Here is a 22401-nt window from a genome sequence, read left to right on the forward strand (position 1 = left end):
TGAGGAGGAGATGCACTGCAGTACTTAATGCAGCTGGTGGCCACACCAGATACTGACTGTTACTTTGATTTTGACTCCCCCTTTGTTCAGGGACACATTATTCCATTTCTGTTAGTCACAGGTCTGTGGAACTTGTTCAGTTTATGTCTCAGTTGTTGAATCTTGTTATGTTCATACAAATATTTACACATGTTAAGTTTGCTGAAAATAAATGCAGTTAACAGTGATCAGACGTTTCTTTTTTTTTGCTGAGTTTATATTTTAAGGCCAAAAACATAAATCACAATCAACAACTGGAGTTCAATCACAGATACAACTAAAAGCAGGCTGTTCATCCAGCATTTACCTATCCAATCATGTGAAAGAAGCATTTTCAAACAGGGCAGTTCTACGCTGTGGTCTGACTCCCTAATCTTCTCCCCGAAGAGTGCACTTACTCAAAGCGTTGGGTTTGAGGTGTAATAAATATGGTATACACTCTATTACCAATACAATGTTCTTAAATCCTTGTGGCGGAGTAAACGAGTCCATACGCCAGGGAGAATGGGTGATAATGGTAATTGCGCTTCAGCCTCTCCAACACACTGACCTTCTTGCATGTGCTCCTTCCCGCCAGCAGGGGTCCCTCTACAGCCTGACGCACTGATGCCACCAATAACTCTACAACCAGAGACTGCTCTCCAGCACTCAGATCTGAGGACACACACATCATATGATATGATGCACACATAGAAACAAACACACAAATGCATGTTACAGGACAGACAAGCCAAGCTACAGACAGCTTTTGCACAATGCATACACCCTCTGGTGCTATTGCTCTGTCACTTAGCATAGGCTAGTTTAGCTGGGGTTTAGAACAAACATGAAACCGTTGCCAGTTTAGCGCTCAGTTGTGCGTTAGATTAAACGTGATTGCACGGTAAAACTCCCTTTGAAGGCTAAACCTGAATTAACCAAGGAGAGAGCAATAGACCCCATTTATCCAAAACAGCACTATTCCCTGGCTGATGTTCCATATTAGCTATATTCCATATTAGGGTGCCATTCTGGACACCATCCCTGTTTTTCCCAGTTCTAAATCAGATGCTGATGTCATGTGGCTCAGAGTGTGGGTGTAAGCAAAGAACTACAGGGGTGTTGACATAGATGATAGAAGCACAACATACAGTCATTGGAGTACACACACATTGTTAAACATGTAGGCTTGAAAATCTAATTAAAATAAATGTATAACGTAATTACTTTTAGAAACACTTTTAGAAATGATTGTTTAATAACTAGTATAAGATGCCAATAAGTGTGTATATTTTTTTTTTTTAAGAAAAAAAAAAGGAAATTATTAATTTACAGTTTACAGGACAGGACTCTTATTATGAAGGATTCCCAAAAAATCGTGCCCCGGAAGTGCTTCAGATTCAAAACAAGAGGATGGCGGGGCAAGCGAAGCCTGGCAAAGATTTTGGACGAAGGGACGAGAGGTCGGAAATGGCGGTGAATAGTGCGGACGAAATGGAGAAAAAGTTAATGAAGCAACAGCTGAATAGCCGCACCAGAACGTACAATATCAAAAGTCAAGCCAAGCTATTGTTTATAGGGAAAATATGAGCATTTCAGTTGGAACTTAATTTAGCCAAAGAAAATGTCTCAACAGATGGAAACAAAACACTTATGAACTAGTTGAAAGTTTTGAACAGGCTATATCGCAGCAATTACCAACAAAAGGCTAGTGCCTACCTGAATAGCGAGTTGCACACAGTAGTCTGCATTTGGCAACGCCAACATTCTTCTCAGACATTCCCCTTGTAGACGTTTCACTATAGGCATACCACTGAGTTTCTAAACCATACTGTACTGTTTTGGCCATACTCTTTTTCCTCTCATTTTTGTTTACGTCAAGGAAAGATGCCTCCATCTTCGCAATCAACAGTTGCCAAGGCTCCTCACTCACTTTCCTCAGCAGCAGCATGTCAGGCAACGCAAAATGAGTGAGAGAATGGTGGTGTATGATAGGTAGCCAAATCTGGGATTTGTTTTGACCAACTACAATTTTATTTAGCGACTTTTCATTATGATGTTTGCGGCCAAAAGCCGGCTATTACCGGCTAACGGAAACCCTGACACGCACTGACCTGCATCCTGAGTGGAGGGGTCCTGTAGCAGTAATGAGGTAAGAGATGACCAGTCCTTCAGCATGGCACCAGCACAGTCCCACAGACTGTCCACCAGATATACTACATGCTGATGGAGCTAGAAAGAGAATACACACATTCACTGTCCACCTGTGCTGATGTACAAACAGAATACATACCAACACACAGGCACTTTCTCTTACCTCACTGTCCTGGTAGAAGTGCAGCAGAGCCCTCACTCTGGCTGTCGTCAGCTGTGTGTGTGTGTCCTGCTCACTCGCCCCCTCTCTGAGGTCAGGTGCCTGAGTAGGGGAGCTGAGCAGCCTGACAGCAGAGATGAGAATGTCACCAGTGACTCTGGCCCCCATTCACTTACTCTCACTATTATAGATACCCCAGCTAATGTATATGGTCTATGGCCAACCCACTGTACTGACCGTGTGTAGAGCAGCTCTCCTGCGGCGGTAGCCAGAGGGCGATGTGAGGAGAACACCAACTGGAACAGCTGCTTATAGTCCTCAGGATTAATAACCTCCTCAGCTGACCTGAGAGGTAGGAGGGGGTGGAAAGAGAAAGAAAAGAGGGGCCGATGGCCAAAGAGAGAGGGGGAAGTTGATTAAGTATTTTAGAATGGATGTCATATTAGCACCTTCATCCTCAAACTTTTGGTGATGTAACAATACGAGAGCGCCTCCGACAATTCCCCGTGAAATGACCCGCTGCAAACAAGCAGCGAATTGAACCGTCATTTTGACCGAGTGGCATTCGTGATCATGTGTATCCAAGTCTCTGTGTTGTGGTGTCAACAAATGTCATATTCACTTTCAATAGACAATTTGAGGATTTGAAAGCGTTCAGAAATGAACGGCGCAACTCAAAAGCATCCGTTATAACCTAACAACAGAGGAGATTCTGGGCGCTCTCTGAATGTTCAGACAGAAACATCATCCGTTGACCTACAACAGCAAAACCCAATAAATACTGTATATGTCTCTGGATAGTGTGTGTGCGTGCGTGCGTGCGTGCCTTCGACAAGGACTCACTGGGAGATGAGTGTGAGTAGTCTCAGGGTCTGTACTGCCACCTCGTGGTCCTTGTCCAGAGTCATAGAGATCATCCTGTCCTGTAGAGAGCAGATAGTAAAGAGTTGAAAGGGGCAATCTGCATTTGAAATGATAACGGAGCCTCTGTTTTAGAATAAATCTGACACACACACACACACACACACAGTACCAGTCAAAAGTTTGGACACACCTAAAAATTCCAGGGTTTTTCTTTATTTTGACTATTTTCTACATTGTAGAATAGTGAATACATCAACACTATGATATAACACATATGAAATAATGTAGTAAAGAAAATAGTGTTAAACAAATCAAAATATATTTTAGATTTTAGATTCTTCAAAGACGCCACCCTTATCCTTGATGACAGCTTTGCACACTCTTGGTCTTGTCAACCAGCTTCATTTTATTTTTTACATTTTATTCAACCTTTATTTAACCAGGTAGGCCAGTTGAGAACAAGTTCTCATTTACAACTGCGACCTGGCCAAGATAAAAGCAAAGCAGTGCGACAAAAACAACAGTTACACAAACAAACGTACAGTCAATAACACAATAGACAAAAATCTATGTACAGTATGTGCAAATGTAGAAGAGTAGGGAGGTAAGGCAATAAACAGGCCTTTTTTTACCCCCTTTTTCTCCCCAATTTCGTGGTATCCAATTGTTAGTAGTTACTGTCTTGTCTCATCGCTACAACTCCTACACGGACTCGGGATAGACGAAGGTCGAGAGCCATGCGTCCTCCGAAACACAACCCAACCAGCTTAACACAGCGCGCATCCAACCCAGCCGCACCAATGTGTCGGAGGAAACACTGTACACCTGGTGACCTGGTCAGCGTACACTGCGCCCGACCCGCCACAGGAGTCGCTAGTGCGTGATAAGACAAGGATATCCCTGCCGGCCAAACCCTCACTAACCTGGACGACGCTAGGCCAATTGTGCGCCGCCCCATGGGCCTCCCGGTCGCGGCCGGCTGTGACAGAGCCTGGGTTCAAACCCAGAGTCTCTGGTGGCACAGCTAGCACTGCAAAGGAGTGCCTTAGACCACTGCGCCACCCGGGAGGCCCCAAATAGGTCTTTAAAAAAATATTTATTTCACCTTTATTTAACCAGGTAAGCTAGTTGAGAACAAGTTCTCGTTTACATTTGCAACGTGGCCAAGATAAAGCAAAGCAGTGCGACACAAACAACAACACAGAGTTACACATGGAATAAATAAGCGTACAGTCAATAACACAATAGAAGAAAAAAAAAGGTAAAAAAAGTCTATATTAGTTTGTGCAAAAGGCGTGAGGAGGTAAGGCAATAAATAGGCCATAATAGCGAAGTAATTACAATTTAGCAAATTAACACTGGAGTGATAGATGAGCAGATGATGTGCAAGTAGAAATGCTGATGCGCAAAAGAGCAGAAAAGTAAATAAAAACAATATTGGGATGAGGTAGGTAAATTGGGTGGGCTATTTACAGATGGGCTATCTACAGCTGCAGTGATCGGTTAGCTGCTCAGATAGCTGATGTTTAAAGTTAGTGAGGGAAATATAAGTTTCCAGCTTCAGCGATTTTTGCAATTCGTTCCAGTCACTGGCAGCAGAGAACTGTAAGGAAAGGCGGCCAAAGGAGGTGTTGGCTTTGGGGATGACCAGTGAGATATACCTGCTGGAGCTCGTGCTACGGGTGGGTGTTGTTATCGTGACCAGTGAGCTGAGATAAGGCGGAGCTTTACCTAGCATAGACTTATAGATGACTTGGAGCCAGTGGGTTTGGCGACGAATATGTAGCGAGGGCCAGCCGAATAGAGCACACAGGTTGCAGTGGTGGGTGTTATAAGGGGCTTTGGTAACAAAACGGATGGCACTGTGATAGACTGCATCCAGTTTGCTGAGTAGAGTATTGGAAGCTATTTTGTAGATGACATCGCCGAAGTCGAGGATCGGTAGGATAGTCAGTTTTACTAGGGTAAGTTTGGCGGCATGAGTGAAGGAGGCTTTGTTGCGAAATAGAAGGCCAATTCTAGATTTGATTTTGGATTGGAAATGTTTAATATGAGTCTGGAAGGAGAGTTTACAGTCTAGCCAGACACCTAGGTATTTGTAGTTGTCCACATATTCTAGGTCAGAACCGTCCAGAGTAGTGATGTTAGTCAGGTGGGCAGCAATCGGTTGAAGAGCATGCATTTAGTTTTACTATGATTTAAAAGCAGTTGGAGGCCACGGAAGGAGTGTTGTATGGCATTGAAGCTCGTTTGGAGGTTTGTTAACACAGTATCCAAAGAAGGGTCAAATATATACAGAATGGTGTCGTCTGCGTACAGGTGGATCAGAGAATCACCAGCAGCAAGAGCGACATCATTGATATACAGTGGGGCAAAAAAGTATTTAGTCAGCCACCAATTGTGCAAGTTCTCCCACTTAAAAAGATGAGAGAGGCCTGTAATTTTCATCATAGGTACACTTCAACTATGACAGACAAAATGAGAAAAAAAAATCCAGAAAATCACATTGTAGGATTTTTTATGAATTTATTTGCAAATTATGGTGGAAAATAAGTATTTGGTCAATAACAAAAGTTTATCTCAATACTTTGTTATATACCCTTTGTTGGCAATGACAGAGGTCAAACTTTTCTGTAAGTCTTCACAAGGTTTTCACACACTGTTGCTGGTATTTTGGCCCATTCCCCAATGGAAATCTCCGAAGAATTTCGTCAAAGGTAAGGCATGATTTATATTTTATTTCTGCGTTTTGTGTCGTGCTTGCAGTGTTGATATATGCTACTCTGTTTGTTTACTGTTGTGCTGTCATCAGATAACAGCATCTTGTGCTTTCGCCGAAAAGCCTTTTGACAAAAAATCTGACATGTTGGCTGGATTCACAACGAGTGTAGCTTTAATTTGGTATCTTACATGTGTGATTTAATGAAAGTTTGATTTTTATATAATGTTATTTGAATATGGCGCGCTGTATTTTCCCTGGCTATTGGCCGGTTGGACGTTTGCGTCCCACCTGCCCCAGAGAGGTTAACAATGTATTTCTGATCACTTTTATGTTATTTTAAATGGACAAAAATATTGCTTTTCTTTAAAAAACAAGGAAATGTCTAAGTGACCCCAAACTTCTGAATGGTAGTGTTAATTAAATGTATTTAAATCATAAAATGTATGTGGCAACAGCGGATTGCCCATTTAACACGTATGCATCTACCCACACAAACACACACAGGCAAGCACGCACATACAGTACACTCACACTGGGTCGAGGGCAGGCACATGTACTGTACACACATATACACACACACACTGTACCTTGAAGCGGCTGTTGAAGAGGTCTAGTTTGGGCAGGAGGAGCGGGTCTCCGTACAGACCCTGTAGCCCCAACACACACTTCAGACGCACGTCAGGTAGCTAGGGGGAGGGGGAAGAGTGTGTGTACAGTTTAAAATTGTGTTTATGTGTAACAGAGTGAATTCTGTCCCTGTCAATCCTCAGCCAGGACATGATCCCAGAATCCTCGGCACGATAAATCGTCACTTGACTTTGTGCAGGCTACATGTTGTTGTTGTGGTGGTTGTTGTTGCTTACCTTGTCGTGCATCATCCAGCCCATGTATTTGAGGTAGCTGTCAGTCAGAAACACTGGACTGTAAAGTTTCATCCACACAGCCAGCTCTTCCATACACATGGACCGGATCTCTGGGAGCACATCCCTACAGAGGACAAAATGTAAACAATTCATTTTATTACAAGTACAGTACCGGTCAAAAGTTGACACACCTAGAATGCCAAGAGTGTGCAATGCTGTCATCAAGGCAAAGGGTGGCTACTTTAAAGAATCTCACTTGTTTGATTACTACAAGATTCCATATGTGTTCTTTTATAGTCTTGATGTCTTCACCATTGTTCTACAATGTAGAAAATACTAAAAATAAAGAAAAAACCTTATAATGAGTAGGCGTGTCCAAACTTACTGTAGATGTAATACAGTACATGCCAATACTTCCCAAATGTATTTCCAAAAACATTTCAATAGTCTACTTCAACTGTCTAAATATTTTTTTTGAAAATGCATTTGAAAGTAATATAATAAATATTTCAATCCAAGTCGGATTGAAAACACAAATGGGGTGAGTAGAGTAAATAGCATGCCTACCGGTATCTCTTCAGGAAGACTCCTTTGAATATGGCATCCATCATGTTTTCTATCTCCACCCTTCTATCCTGCAGCTGAAGAAGTTACATGTAAAATGCGGTGTGACATAACACACACACACACACACACACACACACACACACACACACACACACACACACACACACACACACACACACACACACACACTGACACACACTGACACACACTCACCTCTGTGGTCTTCCTGTTTATTCTCTCCAGTCTTGGTGAGTTGCGTCTTCCTGATGTCTTGGTTCTCTCCACCTCGCCCAGTCTCTGGCTGTTCTCTATACTCACACTCAGACTAAGGGCTACTCCAATCAGAGAGCTTAGCAACTTCATTGCTATGGGGGTCACAACAGGAGGAGGTCATACAGATTCAACATCGTGGTGGAAGTTGCTACAGCTGCAACTCCTTGCTCTATTGCACTCTTTTTTTATATGATTAAATACAATCTTTTCTAAACAATACAAAACGTACACATACAAACGACGACATCATACAAACGTCAACTACATCACACCTGCCAAGACCCACATCTCCAGCTCCCGTACCACTTTTCGCCACATGGCCTCAAAATGCACGAGTCTCTGTCGCCCACACTTTCAATTTTTAGATTGTAAAGCATTTGATCTTTCCATTGTGTGAACAACAGAGGATTGGAACATTTCCAGTTTGAAGATACAATTTTTTCTGATTGATCAGAAAAGTATTGTCCAACCCATCGGGTATCTCACTGCACACTCATATGACCATCTTGAAATATGCAGACAGACGGATTAAAAAGTACATTTACATTGTAATACTTCTGACACCCATCTTTCCAACTCCGCCCATAACTTTCGGACTTTATAACATTCCCAGAAGGCATGAATTATTGAGTCATTAGTAGTTTCACACTTCAGACGTCAACAACAAAGCCATTTGATATTTTACACACACACACACACACACACACACACCTTGGGCATCTTAGGGGTGCTTTGCCATGCGTGTGTGACATCTGCCAGAGTGCAGGGGTGTGTGTGTGTGCGCGCGCGACCTGCCAGTGTGTGTGTGTTTTTGTTACCTGCCAATGTGCAGGTGTGTCTGAAGGCTCGTACACGGGAGTCGGACAGCTCGGTGAGCAGAGAGATGAGTGTGTCCATGAGGTAGCTGTCAAAGATCACATTGTATTGACACTGGGTTACCAACACCGACACAAACTCACAGAACTCACCACGGAACCGGCGCCAGTACGGACCAGACATGGTGAGAGGATATTCCCCACTGTCCTACACAGACAGACGCACAAACACACAGAGAGAGACGGAAAGAGACACAGAGAGAAACTAAGTAAGGGAATATTGGTAGCTATGAAAACTTGAACTTGACTAAACATGAAAATGGGGAACTAGATTCGTAAAGTGCTTTAATTTCTTTAAATGTAAATACGTATCTGAAACTGACCATGTCCATGGGCCATGTGACTGTGAGGATCCAGGGGAAGGCCAGGAATTTCTTATACTGCAGCCCCGAACCCTGACACACACACAAAATTATTTAACAAGAGTTCATTTCAGAGAAATAATCTTGTTGTTGCAAAACAGTATACATATCTGCCATAATCTTGAAGCACCGCTAGGGTTTACACAGTCAAATAAGACAAATACATTTTTTTATAAAAATAACTGTACAAATTAGGGATTGAACGTTATTTATACGGATTACATGGAGAAAAATCAGACCTCTCTGAAATGAAAATGGATAGCCCTCCCATCAGCAAAATATATTTGACCTTAACCCTCCCTGAACACTTCAAAAAAAGAAAAGACAAAATACCCAAAACCTATACCCAAAATTATAATTTAAAGAAAGTGGATAGCAGAGAACATGTCTACTAAGAAAATAACCCTCACATCTTGGACAGACCAGAGCATTACAGTGGCTTGCGAAGGTATTCATCCCCCTTGGCATTTTTCCTATTTTGATGCCTTACAACCTGGAATTAAAATAGATTTTTGGCCGGTTAGTATCATTTGATTTACAACATACTACCACTTTGAAGATGCAAAATATGTTTTATTGTGAAACAAACAAGAAATAAGACAAAACAAATTACTGAAAACTTGAGCGTGCATAACTATTCACCCCCCCCCCCCCCCCCCCCAGGTCAATACTTTGTAGAGCCACCTTTTGCAGCAATTACAGCTGCAAGTCTCTAGGGGTATGTATCTATAAGCTTGGCACATCTAGCCACTGGATTTTTGCCCATTCTTCAAGGCAAAACCGCTCCAGCTCCTTCAAGTTGGATGGGTTCTGCTGGTGTACAGCAATCGTTAAGTCATACCACATATTCTCAATTGGATTGAGGTCTGGGCTTTGACTAGGCCATTCCAAGATGTTTAAATGTTTCCCCTTAAATCACTCGAGTGTTGCTTTAGCAGTATGCTTAGGGTCATTGTCCTGCTGGAAGGTGAACCTCTGTCCCAGTCTCAAATCTCTGGAAGACTGAAACAGGTTTCCCCTCAAGAATTTCCCTGTATTTAGCGGCATCCATTATTCCTTCAATTCTTACCAGTTTCCCAGTCCCTGCTGATGACAAACATCCCCACAGCATGATGCTGCCACCACCATGCTTCACTGTGGGGATGGTGTTCTCGGGGTGATGGGAGGGGTTGGGTTTTCCTTGATGGCCAAAAAGCTCAATTGTAGTCTCATCTGACCAGAGTACCTTCTTCCATATGTTTGGGGAGTCTCCCACATGCCTTTTGGCAAACACCAAACGTGTTTTCTTATTATTTTCTTTTTTTCTGGCCACTCTTCTGTAAATCCATCTTTGTGGAGTGTACAGCTTAAAGTGGTCCTATGGACAGATACTCCAATCTCCGCTGTGGAGCTTTGCAGCTCCTTCAAGGTTATCTTTGGTCTCTTTGTTGCCTCTGATTAATGCCCTCCTTGCTTGGTCCATGAGTTTTGGTGGGCAGCCCTCTCTTGGCAGCTTTGTTGTGGTGCCATATTCTTTCAAAAAAAATTATAATGGCTTTAATGGTTCTCCGTGTGATGTTCAAAGTTTCTGATATTTTTTTATAACCCAATCCTGATCTGTACTTCTCCACAACTTTGTCCCTGACCTGTTTAGGTCATTGGTCTTCATGGTGCCACTTGCTTGGTGGTGTTGCAGACTCTGGGACCTTTCAGAACAGGTATATATATATATATATAAATAATCAGATCATGTGACAGATCATGTGAAACAGATGGACTTCATTTAACTAATTATGTGACTTCTGAAGGTAATTGGTTGCACCAGATCTTATTTAGGGGCGAATACATATGCACCCCAAGTCATTTTTTTTATTTCACGTCACCAATTTGGACTATTTTGTGTATGTCCATTACATGAAATCCAAATAAAAATCAATTTATATTACAGGTTGTAATGCAACAAAATAGGAAAAATGCCAAGGGGGATGAATACTTTTACAAGGCACTGTAGATATACCGTTTTAAAAACCGTTCTTCGTCCTGTAAGCATTACATGGCAACTTAGGAATTTTGATAGTGCACAGGGCTGCAGGTCAGAAGGTTGTGGGTTCACAGACCACCATGGGCAAGAGTAGGGGCGGAAAGATCTCCTTTAAAGTAAAAGCATTGCATGAATCTATCATCTATCCTATTTCTCCAATGCCAAATCAGTGTGTCTTGTAGGCAACGAGAACTGTCCCTGTTTGCAAATAATGAAATCTGAGCACGGTACTTTCAAAAGTTAGGCCTACCTTTCCACCCCCAAATGTATGTTTTAACTGCTGGCTACTCTTCTTCTATGGTTTAACCCAACGAGAGAAGGTCACAAGTGTTTTCCTAAAAGCTGTCTGGGTTAAAACATATTTTATTTTACATAAAGTGAATAGCTTTATCAATTGATAATGACAGACTTAGATTACTTCCCAATCAAAGTCAGCCTCGGAGTGTCAAAGAAACAAAACAATAATTAAAGCATCACGGACCAAAGCGCTGTTATAGATCACTTTATATAATCGGATCAGTTTTATTTTCTTCAAAATCTTAAGCTAACAAGGGTTAGGCCTGTGCTTTTTGCCATTTCCTTTAATAAAAAGTAGGCCTATGGCATACCCACTCGTACCCCCTCAAATAGAGTCTTGGTTTTAACTTAACAGCCCTTGACATATAGGCTATTTAAAGAGCACATGGTGGGTGGAGGAATTGACTGACATCTATGGATATAGCAGCCTATAGCCTAATTTTATCTGTCAAACAGGTAGGCCTACCTCTTATTTCTTAAATAGGAATAAGTAGGCTCCAACAAAGTCCTCTTGTTGATATTAAAGTCTAATTAAAATGAAGACGCTTAAAATGAATTATGCCTACTCAAATGTGCCTCCTTTAGCACCGTGAGCTGTCCATTTCTGATTGATCGTGCAGCGGCTGCTGCTTCAAGTTCCAAAAAACTTGGAAGAAACCTTTTGACTCCCCTCCTGAACTGCCACCGTAGCCCTACACAGCACAGCCATTGGTTAAGCAGCACACAAAAAAAGCTTTTGACCAGCAAGAGCAGAGCAGGCCCGGGGCTCAGGGTTGGAATATCCATTGCAGTGTGTAAGGCAGGCTAGTTTTATTTACACTATCCCAGCAACTCTCTTAGAAATACAACTTTGCTCTGTGCTTCTCTGAGGATGCACTTCGTAGCCTATAGACTATGGATAATTTGATTGAGCCCATAGTAAATAGCCTATAGGAGTAATATTACGTAATATTACGCGCCCCGTGGAAAATCAGAGATGAGGAGCGGCATCAGGCACACACCGATAGGTAGCCTAATAAGCAAATTATTCTAAAACACTGAGAAACATGGCCCACCCCTGGAGTAGATTTAACAAAAAAAATCTAAACCCTTCCCTTGACTGAAATTGAAAAAGCATGACCATTTTCCTCCAGGTAACCATACTGTACATTTCAATCAGTCCCTTATACAATCTTTTTATATTTAAAAAAATAAATCAATACAGTAATGAGATATTTATGATATGGACATTCCATTCCTGCTAAACAGTGGATATATAAACAGCTAAACAATTATTATAAAGTATTATATAAATTCTGAGAACAGTAATATTTTATACACAAAAGGTACCCATAAGCATTTCAGATTTTTGTTGTTGTTGAAAAATGGGTTGGTATTGCATTTTTGCAACAAAACTCTTCAAATGTAGATGGTAGACAGAGGAGGACACAATGACTGACAAACCCACACCTCATCCAATTCCTCCACCATCTTCCTCATGACATCATCCTGCCTGCTTTGGAACATCTCAGCTGTCACCAAACCTGGAAAGGGTGACAAGTACTACAGTATATAACAACCTGTATTCAAATACCTCATACTACATTACATGACTTATTCACTTATAGTTAACTTCTTCTAATCATGTATGCATTTGGTGGGTGTTGGGGAGAGTTGGGTGTTTTGTGTGTGTGTGTGTGTGTGTGTGTGTGTGGGCTTGCCTTTGCAACCAGAACACTGGATGAAGAAGCTAATGAGGTCCAGGAGGCCAGAGTCTCTGTCTGTGATGTACGCCTCAATCCAATCATCAACTACAGCCTGCAGGGAAGACAGACAGAAAGACAGACTCTCCCACTTTACACGGAGAAACAAAGGTGTCAGATATAAGACCAAGTCCAAAAGATCATACAGCATTGTTGGAGGGATTATTATGATTAAAAAAATAGATCTTCCCACTAGGCACAGACGTAAATTCAACATCTATTCCACATTGGTTCACTGTAATTTCATTAAAAGGACATGGAAACAATGGTGATTCAACCAGTGTGTGCCCAGTGGGTTTATTCGTACCTGCATGGCACTCCTGCCCATGGTGACCACCTCGAACAATGTGACGGCCTCAATGTCCCCATGTTTGAGGTGTCTGTTCTGTGCCTGACCCAGACTGCCATTGGTTACCTTGGTGTGTCGGCGCTTGGCATTCTCAGAGCCCCCCCGTGCCCTCCTCTTCCCTCTCTGAAGGGTTAAATACAGTGAGACCGACAACCACACACACAGTCACCCTAACAGGAACATAGACTATTACTGTACAGTCCATTTACGTTTCTGGAACATTCTTGGCTGAGTACCCAAAGTCGTATATACAAAGTCGACATAGTAAATTCTTTACTAAACTATTTTTGATATCCGTATCTGATTATCATGTTAACTGAATAAGAAAGTATCCACCACAGTGTTCCCCAATCAAAGCACAGCCCATCCTGGTTGTAGGCTGTAAAGTAGCCTGTGTGATATTTCTCTGTGCCATTGTAGATCTTATCACAGGCGGCCGGTGGCAGCTTAATTGGGGAGGACGGGCTCGTAATAATCCCTAGAACTGAATAAATGGAATCAAAACCCATCAAAACACATGGTTTAAGTGTTTGATACCATTCCAGCTATTATTATGAGCCTGTCCTCCGCTCACCAGTCTCCTGTGGATCCTATTATATGTAAATGACCAGCAGTGAAATTCTACATGACCAGAAGTGAGATTGGAATATGTAAATGATCAGCACCCACCAAACTCTTCTGTCTGTTCTCATTCCGGGCTCCGCCCACTGTGTGATTGACAGCTCCAGAGGAGTTTACGTCCACAGCCAAGTTCTCACTGGGAAATCACAGATGATACTGATGGACAACTACCACACAGGGCATTATTCAGAAAATGATTAACCTAGGCCTGTATTTTATCAATTGTAGATAGTGGATTTTCTGCATAGAGAGGACCGGCATTATGGGCAGGCCTTAAGGCGTCCGCATGCTTCCCATCAGAAAACAGTTTGTGCATTATTATGATGACATTTTGTGACGTTATTTAAAAAAAAATGTTGGTCTTTGGTAAGGGTTTTTCCGGCTGTTCGTGCGCACAACATTTTTTTCTCGAGGCAAGCCGAAGTCGGTAACCGAAGTCTACGTGTTCATCTTAAATTTTTCCTCTTGTTAAATACTGCACCAAACATATTAGTTAGCTGTAAAATTGCACAATCTCCTCTGCAAAAACATCCAAAGGAATGACACATTTCTTGACTTATTTCTGATTAATTCTGACTACGGCATCTCAAGATTGACAAATAGTACTATTACCGCTTTTTTCACCGAAGGTATTTTAAGGGAGTATACGAGCACACGTTCGGTTCGCCTAGTCAGCCTAACCGAAGCAGGCTGATGCCTTTAGGCTAGGGTTACATGAAGCAACTTTCACACAATTTCTGTTGCAGGTGACATCATCTCAAGCAACTTTGCTGTTACATGAAGCAACTCAAACACGATTAAAATGTCATGCAATAGCCAATCAAATTAAAGCTGCTTGTTTGAAGATTCTAAACTCACCCCATGCCATCTGCTGCATTACATTGTGGTTACACAAATGATTTGTTTATCCAACTGTTTGGTTATTGTAACAGCATGTATATACAAGAAATGCAGCCTGTACAATTTAGCTAGCTAGCAAATAGGACATTTTTATTTATTTATTTATTTTACCGTTATTTTACCAGGTAAGTTGACTGAGAACACCTTCTCATTTGCAGCAACGACCTGGGGAATAGTTACAGGGGAGAGGAGGGGGATGAATGAGCCAATTGTAAACTGGGGATTATTAGGTGACCATGATGGTTTGAGGGCCAGATTGGGAATTTAGCCAGGACACCGGGGTTAACACCCCTACTCTTACGATAAGTGCCATGGGATCTTTAATAACCTCAGAGAGTCAGGACACCCGTTTAACGTCCCATCCGAAAGACGGCACCCTACACAGGGCAGTGTCCCCAATCACTGCCCTGGGGCATTGGGATATCTTTTAGACCAGAGGAAAGAGTGCCTCCTACTGGCCCTCCAACACCACTTCCAGCAGCATCTGGTCTCCCATCCAGGGACTGACCAGGACCAACCCTGCTTAGCTTCAGAAGCAAGCCAGCAGTGGTATGCAGGGTGGTATGCTGCAAACACCAATGCAGCTAGCTACTGTAGCAATGAGCAAACCAAGCTAGCTAAGCTAGCTAGCACAGTTCATGTTGAAACTGGTCAGGGGGAGGTTTGGGTTCACCATGTACAATAATTTGTATACATCTCCTGTTGTGCTAGTCTCTGTTCTCTCAACCCTGATCACGGGTTGTGCTTCGTAGCACTGACAGCTGTGTTGACATGACAACTCGAGCTCCCGAGTGGCGCAGCAGTCTAAGGCACTGCATCTCAGTGCTAAGGGCATCACTACAAACCCTGGTTCAGTTCCAGGCTGTATCACAACCAGCCGTGATTGGGAGTTCCATAGGGCGGCGCACAATTGGCCCAGCTTCATCCGGGTTAGGGTTTGGCCGGGGTAGGCCGTCATTGTAAATAAGAATTTGTTCTTAACTGACTTGCCTACTTAAATAAAGGTTAAATAAAAATAAAATAAAACAACTGGGTCAGAATTCCAAACCTTTGAATGGATCATGTGACAAAAGTGTTTGTTTTGATTGACTGTTGCTTGCAACTAGTTGCACAAAGTTGAAAAGTTTCAACTGGATACAACCAAAGTTGCAGATGAGTTGCTTATTAGTTGCGGGGGGGGGGGGGGGGCAATCAAGAAGCAAACTCAGTTGCAAGCAACTCAAACTGCTGGCAAATTGCATTATGGAGCCTTAGGGGGACTGGCCCGCCCCTAGCTTACATCCTTGCCCATCCAAATAAAATATGTAAATATTGAGAATTTATTTGACTGAGACGCGGGGGCGACAGAAAGACCCATCAATCTCAGATAAAGCAGCCAAGCGAGTGAAACAGCACCCCTCTGTCCCATTTATCTGATGCTGTCTGGCCAAAAAGAGTATGGCACGTCCCATCATCGCATGATCGTTCAGAGAAGTCTTCCAGTGCACGCAATCTAACAATTTCTATATCAGGTGCCAACTCCAGTGGGGCACCGGTCATTTTTTACTTGGGTAGTTTAGGGGTTGCTTGGTTGTAATCTATGGTGTATACACGGGGGCTTCAAGCCCCTCTCTGGAGCCGCACATTGTCAACTACCCAACTATTCCATCTACTGCTGCGCAACTGAGTGCACATCTGGAAAGCTACTAGGCATATCTATAACTGACTGAATCCCGGCATAAGAGATTATATTACTGCTACGACAACAGCATTAGCCTAGTCTGTTTCTGCTTCAGACAATTTGTTGTTGTCTTATTTGCTAAGACAAAACAGTTGCATTGTTGATAACAGAAACAGCCAGGCACACTGGCTACTATCTTTCCAGCTTGATTAAGAGGTTTCAGAGAGTGGAAAGTTACCACTATATCATAAATGGTGTTATAAGAAGAATGTTTCTTACTTCTGTACTGAGGACCTGGAGGTGACTGTAGGTTCTGCTATCATCTCTTCACATCATCCCACAGGAGCTGGGGGAGGTGGTGTGTGTTTCAGTGTAGAGCTATGAGTATAGATGTGTCCAGTGACGTTTCCGAGTTGCTGTTGAAAAGGGAGACATGCAGATACTGCATCACAATAAATCCTCAGATGCACAGGATCTGTACAATTACACCATAGACTTGCAGTGCATACGGTATATAAAATAAAATAAATTACCGGCAAGAGCATGTCCATGTTGTCAGGCAATAAGGCCAATGTCTTATTTAGGGATGCAAATAATAGCATATTATTAACCAGATATAATAGCTGTAGTTAAATAGAGGGAGGCCTATAGGGCCATTGAGATGTACAAGCACTGCCTGAAAAAGACGGTCGAAATGTGTAGCATTAATTTGTTTTCTGTGGACTTTATTCAATTGGAAGTGTACTCACGGTGGAAATGGGATTAGCCCTGTTGTAGCAGGATTAGATTAGATTAGCCCCCCCTATCCACATCGAAGGGACAGCAGCAGAGAAAGTGGAATGTTTCAAGTTCCTCGGCATACACATCAACGACAAACTGAAATGTTTCACCACACTGTCTGTATGGGTGGACAAGGCGCAGTAGCGCCTCTTCAACCTCGGGAGGCTGAAGAAATTTGGCTTGTCACCCAAAACCCTGACTAACTTTTACATATCCACAATCGAGAGCATCCTGTCGGGATGTATCACAGCCTGGTACGGCAACTGCTCCACCCTCAACCGCAAGGCTCTCCAGAGGGTAGTGCGGTCTGCACAACGTATCACCAGGGGCAAACTACCTGCCCTCCATGACACCTATAGCACCCAATATCACAGGAAGGCAAAAAAGATAACCAAACACAACAACCCCCCGAGCCACTGCCTGTTCACACCGCTATCATCCAGAAGGTGAGGTCAGTACAGCTTCTATCTCAAGGCCATCAGACTGCTAAACAGCAATCACTAACTCAGAGAGGCTGCTGCCTACATTGAGAACCAATCACTGGCCAATTTAACAAATGGATCACTAGTTACTTTAAACAATGCCACTTACATTACTCATCTCATATGTACAGATGAAGTCAGAAGTTTACATACACTTAGGTTGGAGTCATTAAAACTCATTTTTCAACCACTCCACAAATTTCTTGTTAACAAACTATAGTTTTGGTAAGTCGGTTAGGACCTCTACTTTGTGCATGACACAAGTAATTCTTCCAACAATTGTTTAGACAGATTATTTCACTATATCACAATTCCAGTGGATCAGACGTTTACATACACTAAGTTGACTGTGCCTTTAAACAGCTTGGAAAATTCCAGAAAATGATGTCATGGCTTTAGAAGCTTCTGATGGGCTAATTGACATCATTTGAGTCAATTGGAGGTGGACCTGTGGATGTATTTCAAGGCCTACCTTCAAACTCAGTGCCTCCTTGCTTGGCATCATGGGAAAATCAAAAGAAATCAGCCAAGACCTCAGAAAAAAAATGGTAAACCTCCACAATGTATTGTTCATCCTTGGGAGAAATTTCCAAAACGCCTGAAGGTACCACGTTCATCTGTACAAACAATAGTACGCAAGTATAAACACCATGGGACCACGCAGCCGTCATACCGCTCAGGAAGGAGTTCTGTCTCCTAGAGATGAACTTACTTTGTTGCGAAAAGTGCAAATCAATCTCAGAACAACAGCAAAGGACCTTGTGAAGATGCTGGAGGAAACATGTACAAAAGTATCTATATCCAAGGTAAAATGAGTCCTATATCAACATAACCTGAAAGGTCGCTTAGCAAGGAAGAATCCACTGCTCCAAATCTACCATAAAAAAAGCCAGACTGCAGTTTGTAACTGCACATGGGGACAAATATCGAACTTTTTGGAGAAATGTCCTTTGGTCCGATGAAACAAAAATAGAACTGTTTGGCCATAAGGACCATCGTTATGTTTGGAGGAAAAAGGGGGAGGCTTGCAAGCCGAAGAACAACATCCCAACCGTGAAGAACGCAGGTGGTAGCATCATGTTGTGGGGGCGCTTGCTGCAGGAGGGACTGGTGCACTTCACAAAATAGATGGCTTCATGTGGAAGGAAAATTATGTGGATATATTGAAGCAACATCTCAAGACATCAGTCAGGAAGTTAAAGCTTGGTCGCAAATGGGTCTTACAAATGGACAATGACCTCAAGCCTACTTCCAATGTTGTGGCAAAATGGCTTAAGGACAACAAAGTCAAGGTATTGGAGTGGCCATCATAAAGCCCTGACCTCAATCCTATAGAGAATTTAGAGAAGGCAATGCTACCAAATACAAATTGAGTGTATGTAAACTTCCGACCCCCTGGGAATGTGATGAAAGAAAGAAATCCTGAAATAAATCATTATCTCTACTATTATTCTGACATGTCACATTCTTAAAATAAAGTGGTGATCCTAACTGACCTAAAACAGGGAAACTTTACTAGGATTAAATGTCAGGAATTGTGAAAAACTGAGTTTAAATGTATTTGACAAGGTGTATGTAAACTTCCGACTTCAACTGTATTTTATACCATCTATTGGTTCAATAGATGGTATAAAATACAGTTGAAGTCGGAAGTTTACATACACCTTGTCAAATACATTTAAACTCATCGCTCATCCATATATTTATATGTACATATTCTCATTCACCCGTTTTAGATATGTGTGTATTGGGTAGTTGTTGGGGAACTGATAGATTAATTGTTAGATATTACTGCACTGTCGGAACCAGAAGCACAATTATTTCACTACACTCGCATTAACATCTGCTAACCATGTGTATGTGACAAATAAAATTTTATTTGATATGAGATAGACATGGTAAAGTACAGAGAAACTTGAGATAATGTAAAATAGAGAGTGAAGTCACAAATCTGTGTTTTTCTACGAGATACAGCTGACTCCTGAAAAATGGCTTGGGGCTGTCTTGAATGTGTGCATTAAACAAGACAACAATGAACAATGATGGTGTTTGTTATTTGACTGATTGTGAACTAGACATGCCCTTAAAATGAGTTTGCACTTAATTAACTGATTTAAAATCAGCTTCAACTGTATCTGCAACATCCTTATCATAGTGCTCTACTGAACAACCCCTTGGTGTGTATTCTGCACCTTGCTGGCTGTCACATATTTAAATAGGATAATTAGTACCCACGCTGTCATCTCCCAGGGGTCACAGGCGTGTGTGTACCTGGGTGAAATACAACGCCTGTTGTCAGAAGAAGAAACAAATAAACTGTTGGAGTTGCGAATTATATGAATTTAAACCAAAAGTTGTAAATGTAAGGAAGGGAGAATGAATGTAAATTCTAATATAATCGCCTGTATCGTGAGTTTTCAGCGGCAGTGTAGCATCACTCAAGTGGGTGCTACACAGTAGAGTATCAACATATGGCTAAACAATGCACTTTTTAACGTACGTTCTCTTGAGTGGCGTTTTGGAAAACGCAAATTACATCTTCGGTCGTTGTAGGAAAGATGCATCGTTAAAACACTCGTAAACCTACCAAACCGGCTGCGCGCGTGCACCATCGTGCATACATTTATTTTGTCCCCCTACACCAAACGCGATCACGACACGCAGGTTAAAATATCAAAACTAACTAATTAATTTGGGAACAGGTCGAAAAACATTAAACATGTATGGCAATTTAGCTAGATAGCTTGCACAAAAATGTGCTTCTTGGTCTTAATTTAAGGTTAGGATTAGGCATGAAGTTAGCAGTGTGGTTAGGTTAAAGCAGAAAGTAAGAAGATACATTGCAGTAAATAGGTGGGGTTTATGACGTTGTGGCTGTGGTAACTAGTGAAAACCGTGGTTTTCCATTATATTGACCAGATACTCCATTGGCCATTCTAACAATGAAAATAAACATCTTCAAAAATGGAGGCAGCCGGGAAGAGGCAAGATCAGGTTGGATCCTTCTAGCCAATGAGAAGGCACAACGGCTTCCATTAGTTACCAAAGCCACAAAGTCAATATTTGACTACTCTCGTAAAAAATCATTTTTAAAAATGCCTTTTTGGTCTTAATTTACCGTTAAAGTTAGGCATACGGTTAGCAGTGTGGTTAAGTTTAAGTTTAAAAATCACAATTTAAGAAGATAGAAATAGGCTAGAGTAATGACTTTGTGGCTGTGGTAAGAGTGATGACCAGGCTATAAAGTGTTTTTTCTCAAAGTTGCCGGGATGTAACGTGTCCTACTTATATCAGTGCATTCGTAACAACCTCGTTATTAAAACGCTTCTATTCGATTAAATAAGCAACACGTAGCAAATAAGCCATTACATATTTTGTTAACCAAATTCGACACACTCATTGACCTCGATAAAAAGAAATCCTCGCTTGTTGAGTGAAAAAAATGCAAAACGCCACCTGCTGGAGAAGACAGATTGTGACCATTTATCCCTCTCTCTTCGCCTCTTCCTCTCTGCTGTGACTGCTTCCTCCAGCCTCTCCGTTCCCATCCCCCATGTTTCACTAGTTCATTCCGATACGAATGTCATGGGCTGGCTACTTCTACAGTAAATGCATTTTGACGGTGTGGCATAATATTTGAATAGTGTAGTAGGCCTACCTAACGTTTCTTATCTCGTTTCTATCTCGATGTTTTGATAAGAAGAAGCTCAAACAACAACATCGATCTCACACAGGGCTGAACAGCTGACTGAAATACTGACTATTGCAAGAAAACATGAGTATAACACGTTCCGTAATAAAAGTCTGAAAACCTGTCCAGATAAAATGTAATTTTCTTACCAGAAGCATGAGAATTTCAAAAAGCAGCTGTCAATAAGCAGTGCCAGGTCCCTGATGTGACAGCGCCACCCAGTGGAATTATATCAACAGAACAAAAGCAGGAGGAGGGACAGACATGACCTATCCTAAAAAAAGAGAAAAAGTCCAACTTTTGCACTATTCCTTTGTAATTTAATTGATGTATAGTGTCAGGTGGACATGTTTATTGTATAATGACAGGTGGTACATATTTGGATGTCTAAAGCTTAATTATCAATTACAAAACATATTTGACATTTTCATATGGGTGTCAAAGGCAACCATAGAATAATACCATTTTCAAAACGGCTACAGATCAATTTTAAGTTGAACATAGTATAGGGCTTCATTTGATGTCTAACACGTCCGATGGAAACCCTCTTCATAATTTTTTCCATTTTTCTTTGGTAGTAACTTTTAATTCGTTTTTTTCTGTTTCTAAAATATGGAACTGTAGCAGTCGTAAATGGAAGGAAATCAGCATAAGTCAAGTGCTCAAGGTGTAGACTTTATTTACAGGTCTTTCATGGTGATCCAACAGTGAAGGCGGCATGTAATAGAAAATATCAAGCGAATCAACCTGGCACATAAATGAGACATGGTTATTCATATTGTAACAAATCTTGACATAAATATTCAGAACTCTGTCAAGACTCAATATATGCCAAAATATTCTGATAAACCACATGGTGGCGCTATAACAGGCACCTATTAATATCTATTGATCTGTTTGACTCTGAGTTATGGAATTTGGCACACATTCTCAGGGATGTGAGTCTAGCTAACCTGTAGAGCAGGGGTATTCAACTCTTACACTATGAGGTCCGGAGCCTG

At 41.7% G+C, this 22401-nt stretch overlaps 1 protein-coding gene across 2 annotated transcripts in view; it reads right to left on the reverse strand.

The window, feature by feature from the left end:
- si:ch211-269e2.1 (cohesin subunit SA-2) overlaps window positions 1-21626 on the reverse strand; it is a 41434-nt gene extending 19808 nt beyond the window's left edge. Inside the window, exons 1-17 of one of the 2 annotated variants that reach the window (XM_055870969.1) lie at window positions 21550-21626; window positions 16727-16863; window positions 13936-14023; window positions 13225-13389; window positions 12876-12972; window positions 12625-12698; window positions 8820-8891; window positions 8590-8644; window positions 7562-7713; window positions 7349-7422; window positions 6782-6905; window positions 6506-6604; window positions 3176-3255; window positions 2570-2677; window positions 2336-2456; window positions 2133-2250; window positions 590-693 (exon numbers count right to left, since the gene is read on the reverse strand). In XM_055870969.1, the coding sequence (XP_055726944.1) occupies window positions 590-693; window positions 2133-2250; window positions 2336-2456; window positions 2570-2677; window positions 3176-3255; window positions 6506-6604; window positions 6782-6905; window positions 7349-7422; window positions 7562-7713; window positions 8590-8644; window positions 8820-8891; window positions 12625-12698; window positions 12876-12972; window positions 13225-13389; window positions 13936-14023; window positions 16727-16770 (1575 nt within the window). In that variant the 5' untranslated portion in view covers window positions 16771-16863; window positions 21550-21626. Of the gene's footprint in view, window positions 1-589; window positions 694-2132; window positions 2251-2335; window positions 2457-2569; window positions 2678-3175; window positions 3256-6505; window positions 6605-6781; window positions 6906-7348; window positions 7423-7561; window positions 7714-8439; window positions 8645-8819; window positions 8892-12624; window positions 12699-12875; window positions 12973-13224; window positions 13390-13935; window positions 14024-16726; window positions 16864-21549 lie in introns of both variants that reach the window. The other variant, XM_055870968.1, reaches the window with a different exon arrangement.
- Between the last annotated feature and the right edge of the window lie 775 nt (window positions 21627-22401).

This window comes from Salvelinus fontinalis, chromosome 19 (genome assembly GCF_029448725.1).
Source record: "Salvelinus fontinalis isolate EN_2023a chromosome 19, ASM2944872v1, whole genome shotgun sequence".
NCBI classification, from domain to species: Eukaryota; Metazoa; Chordata; class Actinopteri; order Salmoniformes; family Salmonidae; genus Salvelinus; species Salvelinus fontinalis.